The sequence below is a fragment of the Wyeomyia smithii genome, chromosome 3 (assembly GCF_029784165.1).
Source record: "Wyeomyia smithii strain HCP4-BCI-WySm-NY-G18 chromosome 3, ASM2978416v1, whole genome shotgun sequence".
NCBI lineage: Eukaryota > Metazoa > Arthropoda > Insecta > Diptera > Culicidae > Wyeomyia > Wyeomyia smithii.
In genome coordinates, this window is record NC_073696.1 from 255,109,937 (window position 1) to 255,129,743 (window position 19,807).

Consider the following 19,807-nt stretch of genomic DNA (forward strand, 5'->3'; position numbering starts at 1 on the left):
TTCTTTCATAAATAAAAAAAAATTTTTTTTGCTTCGAATAACGTAACTCTATATAACGTAACGAAAATAAAAATAAAGTTGCCTTATATAGAGGTATGACTGTATTATGAACCACCCTATGCCGAATAAATGAACCACCCTAACGAAATATAATGTAATCGATGCTAGTTATTGTGTATATCATTATACAGACTATTTCAAGAGACTAGTGATCAATTTCAAAAGATAAATTCTAAACATTTTGAACTCCGCCTTCCACAATTGAAAAAACGACCAAGTCCCAGAGAGTCGATTATTGCAAGAAAAAATTTTTGGCAGATTCATTTATATTCTCGGCCATATTTGGTTTTCTTCGTCAACGTTAAAAAGGAAAACGACAAACCTTACCTTACTAATGCTGGGAGTTGAGGTGAGAGTTCAAAGCGCTTTTATCCTTTGCAACCTTCAGAACGACAAAACTAGCGGTAAAGAATTGTATGTTTTATATAATTTTACGAAGGTTCTTTTCGACTGCACCAGAAATCTAGATGGAGTTAAAATGCATTTTTGTTCAAAAAATGTCAAGAAAAATATCCGTGACATTCTTCTTTCTAATTAATACTGACAATTATGATTGTCAGAATAGTATACCTGAATTTATTTTATTGCTGTAATCGTTGGTCGATATTGATTGCTTGTTAACATACCTGAAAAAAATTAAAAAGGAAAACACCACATTTATTATTTTATACTGTCGCATAGAAGAGTAATATTATTTCATTCAATTAAGGTAAGCCGCATTAAAACACAGTTTGACATTCAGTTCAGCAGAAACAGTATCAACAGAAGTTAGTCCCTTAGCTAATGGTTACACAAATGACAAATAAATTTACTCACTAGCATGTATCGTAAACGTTTAACGCTGCATCATAAATCATACCACTGGTGTGTCACGATCGTCGTCAATAAAGATTAGTATTAATCTACCGAACAGTCGTATTTGTTCTTTCCTATTAACGGTATCATTTGTCTGTTCCGTCCCACAGATGGCAAACGACCTTGATAGTGATTGCTACGCATTTCGCGATGAGGAAGACAAGAATGAAATTTATCACTTCCTGCAAACCTGACAGATCTAGTTGAAAGTCGTGCTTTACTGTTTTGGAGTATGTATAGCCAAGTTGTCGAGAGACGGTGCGGCGTGACCTTGAAATTCTTTACCCATTACCGTGCGTTATGTCGGCGTATGGATAAAGCAAATCCCCTGCTCCATAAGCTATGCGAGACCGCAATTTTGAAGAAAGAAGGTAGTTCTCTCTGATACAGAAACACTCGCACGGCCGTGCTCTTTTTATGAATGTCATAAAGGCGTTATGGTCGCTGCTGCTGTTGTTGTTATTGCTATCCGTCGGCGGCTGTCACCGATGTGTTGAAACGATCAATTTGCAGTTATACATGTGGCTCTGGCAGCGGAGTAGCGTAAGCCGTATGGAATTAAATGATGAAGTGCTATTTGAAGGACACAGTGAGACATAATGCGACATAACGGCGAAAAGTGACCGGAATGGCATAAAGGTAAAATGTAGTTGAAAATCTCGAAAAAATAATGTATACAAATGTAATCGCCCACACATAATCTAGTTACTGTTACTACTCACACGGAACGCAGTTTTGCAATCACTGCTCCACATGTACATCATTTCCATTTCATCTGCTGGTAATGTTCGAAGCTCATGTAACCGTCAGGTTTCCGAACAGATCATTACGGCATCAGCAGCCCTCGGAAAACCGCCAGCAGGCCGGGCCATTGAATCGCAGAGCGATCCATCCATGTGCCGCGGCGGAAAACAATGTCGAACGGGCCTATGTTTACACGTTGCTGGCGTGCCTTTGAGCGGCGCAAATTTCGCAGTCGTGTATTTCACGCGAACGAACCGCTACAAGCCACGCCGCCCAGTCGTGCCTCGATTCTGTGTTCATTATGCAGGTTGTCTTATGTTATCACTTTGCGTCCGCGCACACGCACCCACGTGGGGTAGCGCGACGGAATCGGAAGCAACAAAATTTGGATTTATCACGCTAACGATGTCTGGGCGCCGGCAATCAAAATATGTATATTTCCAGCTAAGGTGTGATTTACAATTCAATGAAACGCACTCTAGGACAACGATTTGGAACGTATGTAGCAGACGTCAATAAACTTTTACAGAGTGTAGTTTTTATTTCGATTATGAAAAAAATCGTACTAAACATTGATTTATGGCGAACGCGTCATGGAAAAACTTTGAAATAAAACCGAAATAAAAACTTAAGACGCAGTACAAAGTCAATCCTTTCTAAAAATATTAAAAAAAAACAAACGCAAAAAGTGCGTACGGGTGGGTGTAACCAAATCGAATTCTGATTCCCGAAAAAGGTGCGCGAACAAGTGTGCGCTCGCGAGCAATGATTGACTGACAGTTCTATGGCTGGTTGACTGGCGTAATTGTAGTTATTGTTGAACCAAATTTGAACCGACTGAGTACCCACCCCCCTTCCCACCGCTGGCAAGCCCACTTGATGTCGCCGCTGTCCACAGTAACATGCCTCTGAATTGGACAAGAAAATGAGCCGCGGTCTGACAAATGATCAAATTGGAGTGAAGAGCAAGCATCACAGGCAGGTAGGCGTGACTCAACTCGACAGTGCAGCACACTGTAAGCGATTTAAGAGTTTGCACATTTTTTCCACTGTCTTGATTTTTTTTTCACAAGCGGCATCGCATTAGATTAGATATGCTGGACAAATTGTTTAAACATAACTTCGCGGAAAACAAAGCGTTTTACGAACCATGAATGTAAACAATAGAATTGTTGAAGGTACTGCAGAAGCACAGTTAAATGAAACACTTTTTTTTCTTGTTTAGTCCTTAACACTACAGAGTAAACTTGGATACGTTGGAAACATGAAGCATGAATATCAGCATCGACGATGCCAACGTTGCCTTCGTCGGACCTTCAAAGCTACATCTGTCAAGCTGTAGGTTTGTAGAGTGAAGTACGTGTTATCATTAAAAAAAAAGTTACCTAATACCTAAGTTAATTCAATGGACCTCATCTCATCTTTTTCAGCAGCAATTTCGACTTATCCTCTAAACTAAATGAAAAATAGATCAATTTTGAAATACTCACTCTCACACCCAAAAGAACATAAGAGCGTAAATTAGAAGTCATATAAATAAAAAAAAAAACAAATTATTAACAGCCAAAATCGGATTCCAGTTGACGTAACTAGAACAAATCCTAAACCGAAGCAAAACTCGAACACAAGATTCGTTGTTTTTTGACGCGTGTCAACCGAGTGTAACGCGTAGCATGCAGATAATTAAACTGCAGTTTTAATGGATGCTGCACTAGACGTTTCCGCGTCTGTGGCCGTCAGCATTGAAAGGCATTCAGTCGCATAAACACGACGAATAGAAATAACTTGTTGGCTGCTTTTTGTCTTTCGTCTTTTTTTTTAATTGTGTGAATAAATGCTATGACTGCGTCTTCTAACGCCGACTTAGGAAGAGTAGCGTCTTCATTCGTTTTACTGGGTCGTATTTTTTGTTTTATTCCTGACAAGCCGAAAGTTTGTAAATTATTACAGCCACCGTGTTGCTCTATCGGGAACGCGTACAATACTTCGCAGGGAACTTCCATTTACAAATTGGTTTCCTCGTCGGAAAATACTAAGCGAGCAATGATTTCAGCGACTATGAGTTGGGAAATTTATTTTCTCCGCTTGCTGTCGGAAAAATAACACATAAAACGTGCTGATTGATGTGTTCTTCCGACGACGGCGCGAGCGAGCTTTAAACGAGTCACGTGGGGGAACTTAAATTAGTGCCACGCTACCGAAAAAAAATAGAGTAGCAACGCTCAGGATTGCGTGCGTGTGTTTTATGGCCAAATAGTGTATATTCTAGTAGTCTCAGAGTTGAAAGATGATGAAAAATGAGCACGAGATGTGAGTATGTATATCTTACCAACGGATCTGATTCCGTGAGAAGTTTTCTAATTTGAACTTGAAATAAATCTCAAACTTAACTAACTAAAGGAAAAACGTCATCTGTACTCTCGAAAAGATTGAGCAGAAGTGTCAACTTTTCTGATTTAGGCAAGTTCAAAAACTAACTTTTTCGATTTTAGTGATGAGTGCGCGAGAATCACTTTTTTGCATCCGAGCATTATGAGTGAAGCCCATGTATTATATTTTTATTTACAGGTGGATTGATCCCTTTAAAACTGCAAACTATTAGAGCGGTCTTGTGCTTCAGAGTTTATTTTTTAAGCAACAAGACCGATACAAATTTCATTATCATTTTATGTCACCCCCCCTCTTTAAAAATGTTGAAAATTGGAAGGGGAAGAAACAAAATCCGTGTTGGTAATATTTTTGGTTTTTCGACAGCGTAACTATATGATCAATTTAGCAACAAACAAACGACAAACGTCGTAACTTGCATACAAATTTTCATTAAAGATATTCCTTTTTTTTCTTCCCGGTGTTATTCATTTTTGTAGTTTTATGAGGGTGCGAAAAAAGTAATAAGAACAGAGGGTTTGACTTAGGCTTTGAAAAATTTTCCTTATCTAGAGGGAGCAATGTCTGCGGTGTGGTGTTTTGGCTAATTAAACTACTAAGAAGGCAGAAGGGGGAACCTAAGAACAACATCGTATCTCCCTCTACTATTGTGTCCCGTTCCTAGCACACCTCAATCAACCACATACACTGCGTTGTGGAAGTTAGTTTTATAACTGCGAGTGTCGTTCTTTCATACATTGTGTTTAGTGTCTTACGATATCTAGGGCTTGCGAGTAGTCGAAACGCTCAGTTGGTGATGAAACCCCCATCGAAGCGCGTTCGACGGAATAGCTACGTTATGCGGAGATTACTTTACGAAATATTATTTTGGCTTTTTTGTTATGACTACATATTTTTTTTTGTATGACTACAAATGCGTGGAGAAGAAGTATCCACCTTCTTTATTTGGCATAAATGTTTCGCTGTTTTGGGAATAAGTCAGAATTCAGTCAGGTTTTACGAGGTTTTTTCACGCGGATTTTTTAATTAGCGCGGATTTTTCTACGCGGATTTTTAAATTAACGCGTTTTTTAAAGCGATAACGCGCTAATCCAAAAAAAATTCCGCGACTTTTCGAATTAACGTGGGTTTGGAACTAGTAAAAGACTTAGTCCAAAAAATACCCTCCGCCCTCCGAAGATCCGGAATGACCTTGACGGACAATTTTAAATACTGATTCTAGAGCGTCTCGGGTTTTTTCTAAAGCTCTTCTTGCTGGTTTAGTTTACGCGGGTTTTTGAATTACTGTAGTATTTTTACGAGGATTTTTGAATTAACATGGTTTTTTACGCGGATTTTTGAATTAACGTGGTTTTTTACGCGGATTTTTTAATTACCGCGGTTTTTTTCACGGATTTTTGAATTAACGCGGTTTTTTACGCGGATTTTCGAATTAACGCGGTTGTTTTACGAGGTATGTATCCCCCGCGTAAAAAAATCCTGACTGTACCCGAAGCAAAGCAAAGCCTTGGTGCTACATTCCGATTCGGAACTTGACCTTCTGTTTATTTATACATACACAGACTTCGCAGCCGACTGTTAAGTGTACAGGTCAATTGCGGGGCTAGCGCTACGATCCTACTGACACTAACGGTCTCTCCCGAACCTTCGACGATTGGCTTGTTAGGCCAGCATCGTACCTCGAGTAACATCTGGGAGGCAGGCTTCTTCCGTTCTCTTGATTTTTGCCGAAATTTCCTTTTCTACCTGCCAAACCCCTTGGAGAACTAGACTTTCTCTCACACAGAGTGAGTAATTATCCACATTTAGGCGTAGAGTATTTCGGTCGCAGAGTTCCTTTTCACTCTTTATCATCACGTGTTAGGGATAAACCTTTATTTGCTCTCTCAGTTTAAGAGGGAGTAGTTTTCGCTAGCTTCTCCTTTACTAGAAGAGAAGTTGGCCAAATATCAAAACAGTCAGGTTCATATTGAAGCCACATCCTAACCGTTTTCGAATTTAATATTATAAGAAGATTCACAACTCACCATGGGTGCGTATTCTGCAGAAAGTTTGATTTTATACTGTTTTTGCCGCACCCCAGAGCGATGAGAACGGTAACGCAATGCTCAGTTGGTCGCCGAGCAATTTATTTCATTTTTCTTGCGTGCGCGGATGCTCTGTCAAATTGGGAGCGTTTTTTCGTCAGAAAAACTATTACTCTGCGCTCTCTCTACAGCAGATGGTATGATGCACATTGAATGTAAGATTTATATCTTGTTGTGGTTACTTTAATGTAGTTGCAGTCAAATGCGAAAAAAATTGATCAGTGAATCGTGATCGTCTGCATAGATGAGTACTTTGGCGCATTTCAGTACAAGATTGACATCGTCGACAAACATAATAAATAATAAAGGACCCAAGTGGGAACCCTGTGGAACACCAGAAGTGACTTTAATTACTGTCGAAGTTTCACCTTTAAAACGAACAAACTGCGTTCTATTCGTCCTGTACGATTCGATCCATATTAGCAGTGTCGCTCTTAATCCCATACGTTTAAGCTTAAAAAGCAACAGCCGAATATCAACTCTATCGAACGCCTCACTAAAGTCAGTGTATAAAGTTTCAATGAAGTTATTCCTGTCCATCGCCCCTAAAGAAAAGTTCACAAATTCTAATAGGTTTGTAGAGGTAGATCTACCTTTGAAAAACCCGTGTTGGTTATTGGAAATACTATTTTTGACTTGACTGAACATTTTTTGATTTACGATTGCCTCGAACATCTTGGGGATCGACGAGATGATTGCAATTCCTCGATAGTTCTTGATATCTGACCGCTTACCAGACTTAAATATTGGGATCAAAAATGATTCTTTCCAGGCTAGCGGAAAAACGCCTGAATTAAGAGACAGGTTGAAAAGCCAAAAAAGGGGTTTAACAAATGAAGTTGCAAATGTTTTAAGTAATGATGGCGGTATCTGATCGGGACCCGGTCCTTTATTGGCATCAAGGCCTTCAAGCGACATTAGGATTTCTTGAACAGTAATATTGTCAACTGACCATTATTTTCTTGTTTTTTTAGGTAGGAAAAATAGTTTATGTCTGGAGTATCCTCTGACGTTTTATAATTGTTTTGAAAAAATCGCGCAAACTGGTTACAAATATCACCACTATTAGTTCCATCAAAGTCTTCAAATTGCATGCGGGATGGATAGTTAGAAGTTTTCATTTTTTCGTTCGCGAAGCTAAAAAACGCTTTCGGATCGGATTTAATGTTGGCTTCTACTTTTGCATTAAAACTCTCATATGCTAAGGATATTTCTACATCAAGTGCTCTGCAAATTTCTATATAATTATTTAAGTTCTGAGAACTTTTGTCTTTCTTATAAGCTTTATGTGCCTTTTGTTTTCTGTTTTTGAGATTTCTAATTTCTCGTGTGTACCATATCGGATATTTATAGTTTGCCTGTATCCTTTTCTTTCTCTTTGGCACGAGTTCATTGATAATTGAATAAAGGCTGTTACTAAATATGCCGACAGCTTTGTTTATGTCTTTTTCATTTTTCAGTAAATTTTGCCAGTTTACATCGTTTAGTCTCCTATCAAATTCTTGATAATTAAGGTTTTGAAAATTGTGAACAAGCTCATAGTCGGTATCGCCAGGGCGCTGTCTATGAGAGTCAGTGAACAGTGAATACTCGATGGCAGTATGACATGTTTCGTTTCTCCATAATGGATCTACGGCGGCACCAATACAAAAGTCTTCAGTGCAGTTGGTGAATAAAAGATCCAAATAGCAGTTAAGTTGGTTACGAACATGGTTGATTTGATAAAGTCCAAGTTCGCTGATTTTATCGAAAATAAAGTGTAGTGTATCATTTTCACCTAAGAAAGGCTGCAGAAGATATTCGTTATCGACATCCTGAGTAAAATCAATGGTGTTTTGATTAAAATCATCATAAATATGAATATTAGTTTCAGGCTGTTTAGAAATCAATAATAAGTTGTGCTGTTTCGAAAAACTTTTCATACGAAGCTTTTTTTGCCATGTCGGGAGGAAAGTAAACGGAAACAAACAGATGTTTTTCATTTTTCATTGAAACTTTTACCCAAACGTCTTCAAATTCAGCGTGTTTATCAGTAGCTCTGATGGTAAAGTAGCATTAACAGCAATGAGTACTCCACCACCAGATTCTTTTACTGTTAGCTTCAAATCGCGAGCACTTCGAAAGACATTAAACCTACTACCAAAGACTTCTTCACTTTTGATATCTCTCTGTCCAGTTTGTTTCAGTTGCTAGAATGACATCACAATGACAGCCATTTACTTTTTTGAAGATTTGCTGCATTTTGCTCGCACCTTTCATTCGATTAAAATTTTGACAATACACTACTGTTTCACTAACACTTATTACCTCTCCTTGCGAGGATGTCGTCAATTCTGTATTTATGTTGTCCTCCAAGGGGTCCGTCAGTTTCTGGCAAAACACGAATGCCTACATGTACACGCGAACGAGAGGCTTTTTTAAACTGCTTTTTTTTTGTTCCGGAATTTATTCCTGTTTTAAAATATTTTGCATTATTCTGTTTTTTTTTTTAATTTCAAATTTCAAAAATTTTTCAATTTTTTTTTTCATATAATTTTTTTATTTTTCTTGTTGTTTCAATGAATTAAGGAACAACAAATAACTATTTAACTATTTTCGACCCCCTCCCCCCCCCCCCCTTCCTTTTATCATATTGCTTGGCAAATTCAGGTCGGTCTCGATTCTATTTCTTTTTACTCCATATAATCGAATCCTGTATATAATCGAAGCGGAGAATATTTCTCACAGCAGGTTGTGTTTTTTTGAATAAATAGAAGGTATTTAATTTCCGACTGCAGGTTGGACTCTATTATCCAGAATTTTATTTTTTTGGTGTTCGTTTTCAATTTTTTCCCGAAATTTTACCTTGACCATCGCTTCTGGCATATTTTTTACCATTTATATCACTTACGGCATGCGACATGTTCGAATTAAGTGAAAATAATCAATGTCTAATTATTTTTTGCTTCTCAATATTTTACCCCTTTCCGCCTCAGAAATAATTTCTGGTTACGCCACTGCAACATACAAGTAAAATAACAAAATGAAATGTTTATTTTATGTTAGAGTAATCGCAAATTTAAATATTTTTTCTGTGATTCGATTATCCGGAAAGAATTTTTGCTTGGAATTTTTTTCTAGAAGTGCGGATATTTCGGAAATTATTTATATCATTGATCTTGTAATGAAATTTCTCAACATAAATAGAACGAAGTAGACCGAAATAGGCCAAAACAACATCGCCAAACGAATGACAGTGTGCATCTCTTTGATAGGCGAGTGTCGAATGACCATACTTTTCATTGTTTGAGAGGCGACGGTTGTTTTACATTAGCGAGCGAAAGCCTACTGTGACGCACGCTAAGGAAGCGAGATCAAATGCAAATGCTGACCGTTTCGAAGCCTGCTCCGGATAATCGAGTCCGACCTGTGTTTTGATCCCCTAAAGAATACACAATTCTTACGAAAAATATTTATCTCTTGTACGATTTGTTGCCTTTTAACCCTAAAAGTCAACTGTTTTTCCATATTTTTTTATTTTCTTTTTTTTTGTTCTCTAAAAATACATATATTTATTAATTTCATTTAATTTTTTTCAATTTTTTTTTAATTTTTAATTTTTAATTTTTTTTTTTTTCTTTATTTTTTTTTCATGTCAGGGGCCATCCACATATCACGTGGACAGATTTTTGACGATTTTTACCCTCCCCCCGTGGACAAATGCCCATATAAATTCTTTTTTTTTTTGCAAGAACCGTGGTCATTACACAACCCCCCCCCCCCCCCCCCCCAAGGTGTCTACGTGGTATTTGGATGGCCCCTTATCAATGAATTAGGAAGCAGCCATTAATTACTTAGCACAAAATTAACTATTTTCGACCCTTCTTGTTTTGTATAGATCGTCAAAGTTTTCCGTGTGAGCTACAACGCTTTGTCCCCTATGCGTTAAGTTCGAAATTGTATTTTTTTTTCTTTTATATAGGGTAAAGTAGGTAAAGACGGACACTGGGGGTAAGATGGACACTTTTAATATTTCACAAACTAGAACGTTTTATGATAGTTGAGTGATGCGAAAACCTTCTTTGTAGTGTGTTAATACTTTTGAGATGCATTGTCGGTTTTCAGCAAGCAAACTGTCAAATTTGTAAGTAAAACAAAGAATATTCTCGTGGACGCGCTATTTAATGTAATTTTAATTCCACGGAAAATAGTAGAAAACTCGTGAAACTTATGTGTTTTCATTTGTTCCCGATGGTAAAGTGTTTAATTAGTCTTTCCTTGGTTTTCTAGTGAAAATCCAGCAGATTTTCGATGTTCCGATAGAGAGCTACGATCGTTTGAAAAATTTACAGTCAGATCGGGCGGGTGGACACACGGATTTTCCAAGAATTTTCACATGTAATATCGGTTGTGTACTACAGATGTTTACAAAGTACACCCGCGAGAGTAACCAGCAGATATTAATCACTTAGCAGTAAGAAAAGACCATATAGACCGTGAATTTTTGCCGTTATCCTAACCCACCCATCCAAACTGTTCACGTGATGTATAGATGGACTCTAATAACGTAGAGTAGTGTATGGCCATCACTTAACACATAAATCAAAAGAATACGTAACATACTACAGCTCTTTTGTGAGTGTTCACCTTTTCCAACAATTTGTAGTCATAGTTTTTAAGACTCAAAACACATGAAACTCGGAGGAAATTCACTAGTACCAAAAATAATTATGACAATAAATGATCTTAAGTTTCAATTTGTATAACTACTGTTTTCTAAATAGCAGTACCTGAGTAATTATTAAGGTTAATCCTTAGGGTGTCCGTCTTTACCTACTTCCCCCTATAATCGGGTTTTTAAATTGTATGCAGTCGAATCATATATAATCAAGTCCGACCTGTATTGCTATTTCTTATTATTTGTAGATTTCGAGATCTCGTTAAAATGACAATTTTTGTGCACGCTTCCTTTATTATGACGCAAGTTACCACTTTTTTTTATCATAACTTGCATGTTAGTTTAAGTTTGAACGCCATCTAAAATCTTGTCTCTGCAAATTTTTATAAGGTCGAACTGATGTTCTCTATATTTTTGTAAATCTTTTTTCTACTGATATCAATGTTTTTTATTTAGTTTTCTAGTCTGACCCACAAGTATATTAAATTTTCCAGTATTTTATCCATTTTATTTTAATTCTCGTTTTATTTTCTTGGTGGTTTTGGTGACTATACTATATGAAAATTTTTGACTATGACTATATGAAAATTTGCAATGTTGAATTTATACATTCACTACAGCTACAGTTTTCAAATACTTTTTTCATTGTCTCGCATTCATCTCGCACGTACTCTATCCAATTTTTACCTTCAGCAGTATTTTATAATTATTTTCGTCTTTTTCTTTTTCATTTAATGTTTTTTGTCAATTTTTCTTCATTTTCTGTTTTATGTTTTTTCTATTTATTTTGATTTATTAAGTTATGAGTATTGAATAGTGGGCTGCCTTCAAGGGTGTACATAAGAATTGACAACTCTGTGTATCACATCAAACACTTCGGAATAGTTTTAATAGTTTTAACCTGAATAATTTGACATTTGTCAAATAAAATTATCAATGAACGCAGAGGCGACTCGTCCATAGGTGCAACAAGTAAATCCTTTTATTGGTGTACATTAGTACAGTTCAATTTACATGGCTGTTCACAAAAGTTTCAGATTCCCATGCATTTCCAAAAAAACAACGCTTTGGAGTCGTATTGTAGTTTAAAAGATGTCTAGTCTCCGAATTGACGAGTATAATTACAAAAAAGTAAAAAAATACTAACCACCATCACCAATGAAAATTTTTTGATAAACAGGAAGTAAAACACAAAACACAGCTTAAAAACCTACTGACCAGTATTCGCTGCAGACGAACCGATGGTTCCGACTGTCGCCACCAGTGTTGGCGATGTAGAAGCAAATCCGCTACTGGAAGGTGACAACGATGATACCGAGCTGGAAGGGCCCGGCGAAACTGTCCGCAGGTACGACGGAGACTTTACCCCCGCTAGCTCGTGATTAGGTGGCGGCGTAGCAGCTGATAGGCGTCCGCCCGAGGTACCGGCTATCAGCGAAGGGGACGTAAGAACGGACGTGGAAAATGCCGGCTTTAGGCGACCGCTCAGAAACTGGCGGTACTGGCTTGGGTGTATGCCATTCTGAATTAAAGTTGAGGACTTTGGTTTTTTGCTGTTGTAAACGATGAATTTTTGGTTAAGGAGGCTTTTTCCGTTTTGTCCGCGGGTATTGAGGAATGAGATCGTAAACTGATCATCCGAAACAGGGCCGCTGTTGTAATAATTTGGACCGGCAGCATCCACGGTATCGGAACCGTCTGAGTTTTCGTCAATTCTATGATACCGCGATAAAACTTCTTCCGATTGATAGCGACGTCGAGCGTTTTTCTGAAAGTTGTTATTACTACTGGCACTGCGATCCAGTGAAGGTTTACCGCGAAGATCGAGATCCCGATTATTGTTATCGTCCCGATCCACTCCGAGTCCGTTATGGTTAAACCTATGCATTTGAGATTCCTCTTTGTCACTGCTGCTACTACCCGGACTGCTACTGCTGTGCCCAGACTGGTCCTGATCGATTGATCGTGATCCTCCTTGAACAACCACCGGAGCCGACTGCTGCCGGATATGGTGGTGATGGTGGTGACCGTTCGCAAGGAAGGAATTGGACTGGATAAACACTCCGTCGCAAGTGATCTTGATTGTTGTAACCATTACTGCTGGACACTCGTTTACCACCAGCCTCACCAAGGCTGCCGTACTTTCGCACGTGGCAGTTTACGCCCGCACAATTGATTACTCATCAAGGTTTGCACAGATTTCGTAAAAACAAGTTCACACCCTCGCACCGCGTGACACGTGAAACGAATCTCGTTCGGCTTTGTTATCCTAAGTGAGAATCAATATTTACACACATACATGGTTTACTATACATATCGCACTGGATGATTTGTTAGTAAACATATGCAGACACTGAGTTCACATCGAGCTGGAATTAATCTGTAAACAACGCAACAGCTTTTCAAGAGATGATTTTAATTCTGATATATATGAAAATGATTTCCCGTAGATGAAATAAACTGTGTCATTAGATGATGTACACGCCGATGCGATGGATAGATGGTTAGATATATATAACAAGGAATTACAACAGCATCCTGACAGACATGACATCCGAGCCGGTGAATCTATGTGCACTCGAAATAAAAGCACAACGATGATTTCATACAGTGATTCAGCTTGGTAGAGCTAATTCTTCTTTATGGGTCAATAGGATGATGTCAGACTAGGCTGGTTAAGGGTTGCGGAAATTAGTCTTCTCTGTGTGGATCAGTCAGTGAGCATTAATGATCGCTGTGGTTTGTGACGTGGAATCATTTACACAAGGCTTTTTCTTTGTTAGTCAACTATATACGGCGAAAAAATTGTTTTTGGTGAAATATATTGAAATATTGTGATAAATAAAATTATCTGTTGGCGTAGGACTACGTCTAACTTTAAAAAGGCAAATTCAAATCTCTCCCGAATGTCATAAAACACTTCATGTGGGGGTTTTGGATTACGATGAATGTCTCAAATCAGGCGGTTCGTGATTTTTAAAAAAGATTGAATTGAGTATTGTATACGATTTGATGCAAATAACAAACCAATTGCCATTGCCATATAAAAATCTAAATCGATTAAATCATTCAAGGTCGAGAACAGATTTCAGCGAACTTCGCATGTGAAAAAAAACATATTTTAACTGGAAATGTTCGATTAAAACGCAATTAATGTTCAAATATCTAAAAGTTTCAAATTTATTGTTAATATGAATTGCGGCATATAACAACAGCAACGCAGCTGCATATTTTAAATTAATCATTATAATATCTAGCGGACTGCAGTTGAGATAATGTAGCATCAATCATCGTTTTTTTTTTCGATAGAGATATTGTAAGAGTTTGTTTCGAGTTGATTATTTTTATCACCTTGAGACAAACTTGTTGTCTTGAACAACACCTTCTATTAATTTTCAACGAAGGAAGGATAAACTATATATAATCAAGTGGAATTAGCACAAATCAATTTATGGTGAGGTAATAAATAATAAACTTTTACGTCAGTAAAAACTAATCAACCACACTTGCGCAGTAGCACAACTTAGTCGCTGTCCAAACAAACAACATCATCATGGAGTGAGAGCGAGACCGGTTAACAGGTAGCAGCCTCCTCTCTAAAATCACCCCTGCACAGCATATAATTGATCGATTAGCTTGAATCCTTGGCGCATTTCGATGACCTTTCCATTGACTAATGGTACGCTGTAGTAAATAGTTTCCCATTTAGCTCTCACAAAGCAAGCTGCAGACCGGCGGCGGCCCGACTGAGGCCAAAACATGTAAACGCGAGTATCGATTTGATGACCGACGGCCGGCGGCGGCGCACACGGTGAAGTAAGAAGAATCATCGTCGGAAGAGAAATCGACCGATCAGTTTACCACGGCGAGGATGTGGCGAGGCGTCCGATTAACCGACGGTAAATTGCGCGAAGGATGACTACTGGCTGTCTGGCTCTCGATTTACGCTACGGATGCTTCCTCTACGCAGATCCTTCTTCGTCGCCCGGAAGTCACCAAGGAATTTGGTGTCACTATTTTAGGGTGAAAAATTTGATCACTCATGGATTATGGTGAATCATCTGCGCGTCCTGCGTGAATTCGCATTAACAGCAAAAGTTAAGGAGGATAATAAATCGTCGAAGAGTGATTCAGGTTTGTCGCTTTTGTCCGTTTGACATTGACAAACTCAAGTGTGAAGTTTATAAATTTGCGTGTTCCCACCAAACGGCGTGTGGACAATACAAATCGTGCCGGACAACTTATGATTCCGTCACTGCGACAGTAGGTTTGTGTGTATCATAACTCCCACAGGTGACTCACCACTGTCTGATGATGATGTTAGCATAAAATATTTGGGATTAAAAGTTCGGCTGAGAAGTTGTTTCTTATTAGGGTTCTGATTCGGCGATCTTCTTAAGCAGAACCTGAACGAAGTTTACAACATTGACAATGTAACCCCTTTGCAAATTGTAGATCTAAGTTCAACCACCGGCAAAGCTGATGACATTAGCTAGAAAAGCAGAAAGTCGAAACGAATTGCTCCGCTGAATCCGATTGTAACGTGCGTGAACTTTGCTCTGCCCGCAGAGTTTGTCTCTCACGATTCGCGTCCGAACAAAAGCAGCGGAATCCAACACAGCCACGACAATCAGATGACGACGCGACGCGATGGTGGCATTCAAAGAGGATGATCCACTGCAATCAACCACACAACAGCTGAACTGAAGAAAAGCGAAATCAGGTCAACTCTGCATATTTTTTCGGAATTCCGCCGCCACTCGCTGCAGTTGCGAGCGACCGAGCAACCGACAGCGCCGCCAGGTAGTGAACCGAATCCAGCCGACACGGTCTGATCTGGGAGGCCTACCGCAACATCGTCATTCCAACACTAAACAGCAAAAAAATACAGACAGGCAGATGGCGCTTGCGGCTGGATGTTTAGTCTCTCTATTTCTTCTAAATGATTAAGTCAATCGGATTGCAGCGATGCGATGGTGCCATCCAACCATGCCGCACACATTACAATCGCTAACCTCGTTGCTGTCATCAGTCACTGGAGCGCAGAAGTGTTGCGGCTTTGTTTCTCAACTTGACTCCGTTCCACATGCTGCCGCCACCGAAGGCAGGCGCAAAGGTGCCAATGATGAATGCTCTCGTTACTTTTCGTGGCTGCTACCCACGATTGCGACTCAACTTCAATTTTTCGGGTCAATCCATACAGTTAATTTATTCGAAAAATTTCGATTTCAAATTTTTTTCTTATTTTTTCATAATATATTCGATTACCTATGCCTTCTTTCAATTAATTCTCGCTAATATTGACTCGATCGATATTATGATACTTCTAGTATTTTCTTAAATTCCAGATGATTTTAAAAGTTGAAACACCAATAACATCAAACAACAAACTACTTTCAACTGAATATTAATTTCATTAAACCGGAAAATCAGATTTCAATTTATCGAATTTGATGTTGTGCATAAAATGTTTGATGTTAAAAGAACCGCTTTTCCGTTTACTAACAGATTTTTTCTCCCATAATAAGTATATTATTTGAGCTGTCATATGAACTCTTCAGACGAAATGACAAAAATCTTCGTCGATATTTAACAATGGTTGAAATCGCCAAACGCCAGTACAATAAAGATCGTCAGCATTGTAGATAGGAGCAGATTGATTCCCAACTAATGACATGTCCTCTGTATTTTAAGACATGCATGGACAATAATGCCGATTTTCTAGCAAAAGACCGGTCGCTAATTGATAGCGACGATTTCATGTCGTTTTTAACTTACCGGCAACAAAAAATGCTTCAAACCATAAAGAAATAACCAAGATGACTTATCGATTCATTTTTATATTTTTCTCAGTCAATGTATATAAGCGTGCAGATCTGCATTATTGACATACCAAATCGCAACTGAATCCGACCAACTTGACTTCAAACGAAATATTGAAAATAATTTGGTATCCAAAGAGCTTCACCGTATCCGAGAAGATCGAAATAGAAATGGTTTTTTTTTTTTTGCATTTTGAGCTGGAAATATTCAGATTGCTTTGAAAATTGTATGTACTTTGAATTTATAGAAGTGCTACGAACATTTTTTTACTAAAAAAATCCTGATTTTTACAATAACAATCTGCGACTATGACTTATGCCATCATGATTTATGATAATTCACAATGTATGAAAATGATGCGTCCTTACTTTTGGCAAATGTCATTGGTAAAAAGCATCCCGAGTGCTATATGATGCTAGTCTAGTACAGCGTTGCAAAGCGAGCGAAAATCAAAACTTTTCTCCTCCTTTCTGATTGAGAACGAGACATATGCTACGCTTCTCAAGTCTTCTGCACGCACGCTTTCAAGATCTCTTTATTCTTCACGCACTCGCCGGAGCAGCAGTTAGTGTGCACCGGCACGCAAAAACTTTTTTGTCTTCCTACTCAAACCGTAAAAGGATACGCGAGTTCCTACTTGCGAGTAGGAGTAAGCAAAGCCTTGGTGCTACATTCCGTATCGGAAATCGACCTTCTGTTCATTATACACAGATTTCGCAGCCAACTGTTAAGTGTACAGGACAATTGCGGGGCTAGCGCTATGATCCTACTGACACTAACAGTCTCTCCCGAGCCGAGACTCGAATCTACGACGACTGGCTTGTTAGGCCAGCATCGTATCTCGAGACCAGCTGGGAGTGCGAGTAGGAGTACTCGACTAAAATTGCCTGACTAAGAGTGCTTGAAAAAATGTGCTCGAAAACCGAAAACTGCTTTCTTCATCTACCCGGTTTTGCTTCGTGCACCGACAGCGAGAGTGGAGCGGAGATATTGTTAAGTATCCCATACTGGAACGTGCAGGTTATCGGACTGCTTCGGCAAGTTTTCTACAGCAGTCTAATGCAAAACCAGTCGAAAAAAATCGCTGCCGAAGTAGTCCGATACCGTATACGAAATTCACGAAATACGTATCTTGAATGGAGAATGCCTGTGTGTGACATCGGTAGCAACGAGAAACTCACTGGAGGTGGAGGTGTTGCATGCTGTTTATGAGCGAAAACACGTGAAGTGAAACGACGAGTTGCAACTGCGAACAGAGTTTTCTACGGACTACGTAACCACCAGCTAAAGTCCCGTAGTTTGGAGATGGAGTGTGGCTCAGGCACTGAATCACAAGTATACAAACATGCTAATACAGTGAAGGTGAGTTTCAGTGGACTGGACATGTAGCCAGAATGCCTGACAAGAATGCTGCCGAAACTATCTTCAGTAGAGAACACGGGAGAGGCCGTCGACTCCGTGGTAGACCTCCCATTCGGTGGATTTTTTTAATTCTCGCTCATTTTCCGTCGGTCTAGTTCCGCCACTGTTGTTTGTGCCAATCACCGACGCACAGTGGGGCGACTCCATACAAAGGCTGGCCAAGCAAAAAAAGTGTCGATAAATGCGACTAAAACTTGGTATTTACATAATTTTGGGGCGCTGAACACGAATTTGGCATCCATTTTTTGTTTGGGGCCGTCAATAAAGCACGAAATGCAATTTTTAATATTTTTTGGCACTTTTTTCCTTTTTTATAGAATTATATGATCTATAACCACAAGTAGTGTCACCGGGTGTCCTCCCCATTGAAAAAATACGTAATTTATGGACGACCCCTCGAACTTAAAATTTTTTGCCTAAATATATAAATTTTTTTTTAATAAACTAAAACAACATAAGTAATACAAACTAATTACAAATTAAAAAAAATCATCAACAGCATCATCATCTTCCACTGTGATCGCTTAAATCTCGTGTTGAATTGTTTCCATAAAATTTGAAGTTCATTATACTTATCAGCAGGAAAAATGTCTTTCGCTGCAATTTTAATTTCTTCTAGTAATTTTCGATGTTTCATTGTTTCATATATATGTTATCTTCCTAAACCGGTTTCTATGGTTGCAAGAGGACATTTAAATACATGTATAACACCATGAATTGACCATGAAGTTTAAGGCTCCATAATAAAATTATATATATAAACGAATTTATGAATTTGAAAATCAAGACACTGGAATGACACAACGTTCTAAATGAATACGAAAAGATGCGGAGGGCGACGACTGTTTTTTGTTATTTCTCATAAAGCAAATTGTGTGCTTTACTTTTGTATGCCAACGAGTGCGAAGCAAAAGCAATCTTCAAACGGGCTATTGTAAGCCGGAGTTTGATGGTATGAATTTGCTGCTTGTATTTAACACTTCAATCAGTTTAGCGGATTTCATGATCATAAATTGAAAAGGGCTGAATGTTTTTAATATTGTTTTTAATTTGCAGAAAGTGATAAAGTTTGACATAATTAAAAGTTTCATAAAGATTTGTTTACTATTTTCTTATTTAACACTTATTTTTTAATTTTTAATTGATAAATTTTGTAATTTTTGCCCAAATATTTATTTTATTCTTACGAATTGAGTTCTATATCATAAATTTTCATTAATGGGGTATCATGGTTATGACTAAAATTAATCCTGGATGAAATTTCAACCTCAAAAAAAACAATGAAAAAAAAACTGCTATCGCTTTTTTTACTAAAGTGACAATTTGCGCAGTTTTGCGCAGCAGCGGACAGTATGCATTTGAAAGCTTACGTTTTTACCTAAATTTTAAATGTAGTCACAACCGTAGCAAACTGCGGCAACTAAACTTTTAAGCTACTTTTCTACAAAAAATCACGTTTTTTTAAATTTTTTCTAGTGTCAGGCCTATTATGACCAAATTTTACAATGTCTAATGAAGAGGGTTTGTTTTGCACAATATTTACAACAACTTTTTCTTTGACGTCAAAAAAATCCAAGCTATCATTGAAGCTACAGAGCGTTTCAAAGTAATGTACTTTTTTTCAAAAAAATGACAAAAAATGTCAGTTCGCCAAGCTTTGAAAAGTCATAAAAAATTCAGATTACATGATATTGCGCCCAAATTTTGGATTTAGACATTCAAGCAATAAAGGAAAAATATTAGGAAACAGCTAACAAAAAAAAATTTTTTG

At 38.1% G+C, this 19,807-nt stretch overlaps 1 protein-coding gene across 2 annotated transcripts in view; it reads right to left on the bottom strand.

Annotated features, from left to right (window-relative positions):
• LOC129729805 (tyrosine-protein kinase CSK) overlaps positions 1–19,807 on the bottom strand; it is a 109,977-nt gene that overhangs the window by 72,406 nt on the left and 17,764 nt on the right. Inside the window, exon 2 of one of the 2 annotated variants that reach the window (XM_055688631.1) lies at positions 12,010–13,171. The exons of the other annotated variant lie outside the window; for it this stretch is intronic. Coding sequence (XP_055544606.1) covers positions 12,010–12,886 — 877 coding nt within the window. The 5' untranslated portion in view covers positions 12,887–13,171. The remainder of the gene's footprint in view (positions 1–12,009; positions 13,172–19,807) is intronic. 2 annotated transcript variants of the gene reach the window in all.